The sequence below is a fragment of the Acartia tonsa genome, chromosome 8 (assembly GCF_053477335.1).
Source record: "Acartia tonsa isolate MP-2025a chromosome 8, ASM5347733v1, whole genome shotgun sequence".
NCBI classification, from domain to species: Eukaryota; Metazoa; Arthropoda; class Copepoda; order Calanoida; family Acartiidae; genus Acartia; species Acartia tonsa.
Genome location: NC_137267.1, coordinates 36,435,384 through 36,437,119, shown reverse-complemented (window position 1 = coordinate 36,437,119; position 1,736 = coordinate 36,435,384). Strand labels below are relative to the sequence as shown.

General features: G+C 38.4%; 1 protein-coding gene across 1 annotated transcript; it reads left to right on the top strand.

Annotated features, from left to right (window-relative positions):
- Positions 1-264: 264 nt before the first annotated feature.
- LOC145326847 (homeobox protein engrailed-1-B-like) lies at positions 265-1,250 on the top strand. Its single transcript, XM_080170282.1, has one exon. The coding sequence runs from the start codon at positions 287-289 to the stop codon at positions 1,133-1,135; it is 849 nt and encodes a 282-aa protein (XP_080026408.1). The 5' UTR covers positions 265-286; the 3' UTR covers positions 1,136-1,250.
- The last annotated feature ends 486 nt before the right edge of the window (positions 1,251-1,736 follow it).

The following is a 1,736-nucleotide window of genomic DNA, read 5'->3' as shown; positions in this document are numbered from 1 at the left end:
AGGCCCGGATTTATTTATAGACCAATAAGAACGCGCCAATTATAGGGACGTTGCGGTCGCAGAAGTTGACCGGAGTTGAACGTTGGACGGAATGGGTGACTAATGAAGATGCTTAATGGGTGGTAAAGGGGGAAGGGGTTGGTCAACCCTTTAATGGGGAAAGCTAAAACAATTAAGCGCAATTGGGAAAGGCCCAAAGGGGGAAGGGGTAATCTTGTATATAAACTCGGTCATTTGATGTGACAATTTAATCTATTCCAAGATTTTGTCGTGAATACATCTCATCATGTATCATCCATTCTATCTACCCTCACAACAACAAAATTTGTTTCAATTATATCCAGACTCAGACGGTGAAAGATGGACTCCGTCTCCATCAAGTTCAGTGAGCAGCACCTCCTTGTCATATAGGAGCTCACCTCCACCCACACCTACAGATGTTTTTAGTGTTTCCAGCAAGATTGATGCTACCCCAGCCAGATTTTTGCCATTTTCAATTGATAACCTTTTGAAACCTGACACAAAATCACCAAAGAACGATGTTAAATTTTCTTTCCCCACCTCCACCCAAGTTATTACACCCAAAAAGGAAGTTATTACTCCTGTTAAACAAGTGAAAAAATCCGCCAAATCTGAACCTGAAATTGAAGTTCCCGTAGATTTATCTAAAACCACCAACGAGGCACCAAAAGTTGATCCAGATTGTCCTCCCGGCATGGTGCGCGGTCCCAACAATCAGCTGTGGCCCGCCTGGGTGTTCTGTACCCGTTACAGTGACCGTCCCAGCAGCGGTCCTCGGGCAAGAAAGCCCCGTGCCAACAAACAGAAACAGGTGGATGGTAGTTGCACTTCTCCTACATTTTCAGAAGAAGACAAACGTGCCAGAACTGCATTCACCAGCGCCCAACTGGACAGGCTGAGGACAGAATTCCAGGCTAACAGATACCTGACAGAGGCCCGCAGGATCCATCTCTCCAGAGAACTTGGACTCTCAGAGTCTCAACTTAAGATCTGGTTCCAAAATAAGAGGGCCAAGCTGAAGAAGTCCTCCGGAGATCAGGGACAGCTGGCCAAAATTCTTTCCCAACAAGGTCTTTACAACCATCAAACTGTGAGCAGCGATGATTCATTTTAACTTGTCCTGGCTGTCCTGCAGTTGTATATTTGTTGTTCTTGTCAATATTTGCGTTCCTGTGATATTATTATTAATATAAAATATAGTTTGCTTAATAAATTTTAATAATATGAAATTTTATTTGTTTTTTATTTTCAAATTTTGCTTTGAAATTAATCTAAATATTAAGATTAAACTTGGTTTCATTTTCATTATATAAAAGTAAAGACAATTTTGTCTCAAGGTATCGCAAAGCTTGTTCTTTTGGCAAATTTAGTAAATTTAAGAGAATTATTATACGTATGTATATAAGCCTATGTTCTCTGTTTGCCTATTTTTAGGTCCTTTATAGAGCGATACACTTTGTAAAGAAACTTTAATTACCTACATCATAATTAAAGGGAAAAAATGCGATACTTCAGATAAAAATTGTCCAAATTCATATTGCTTGATTTGATTGTATAAGATTTTAAAATTCACGAAACGTTTATTAAATCTTCCTGAAATCTAGCACAATTTTTTTCTTATTAAAAGCCAATATATTTCTTTCGATCCAGCCGATTAAAAACTTAGAGAAATATTATTTTCTTTTGCTTCTTTAAAAAAAGAAACATAAGATATG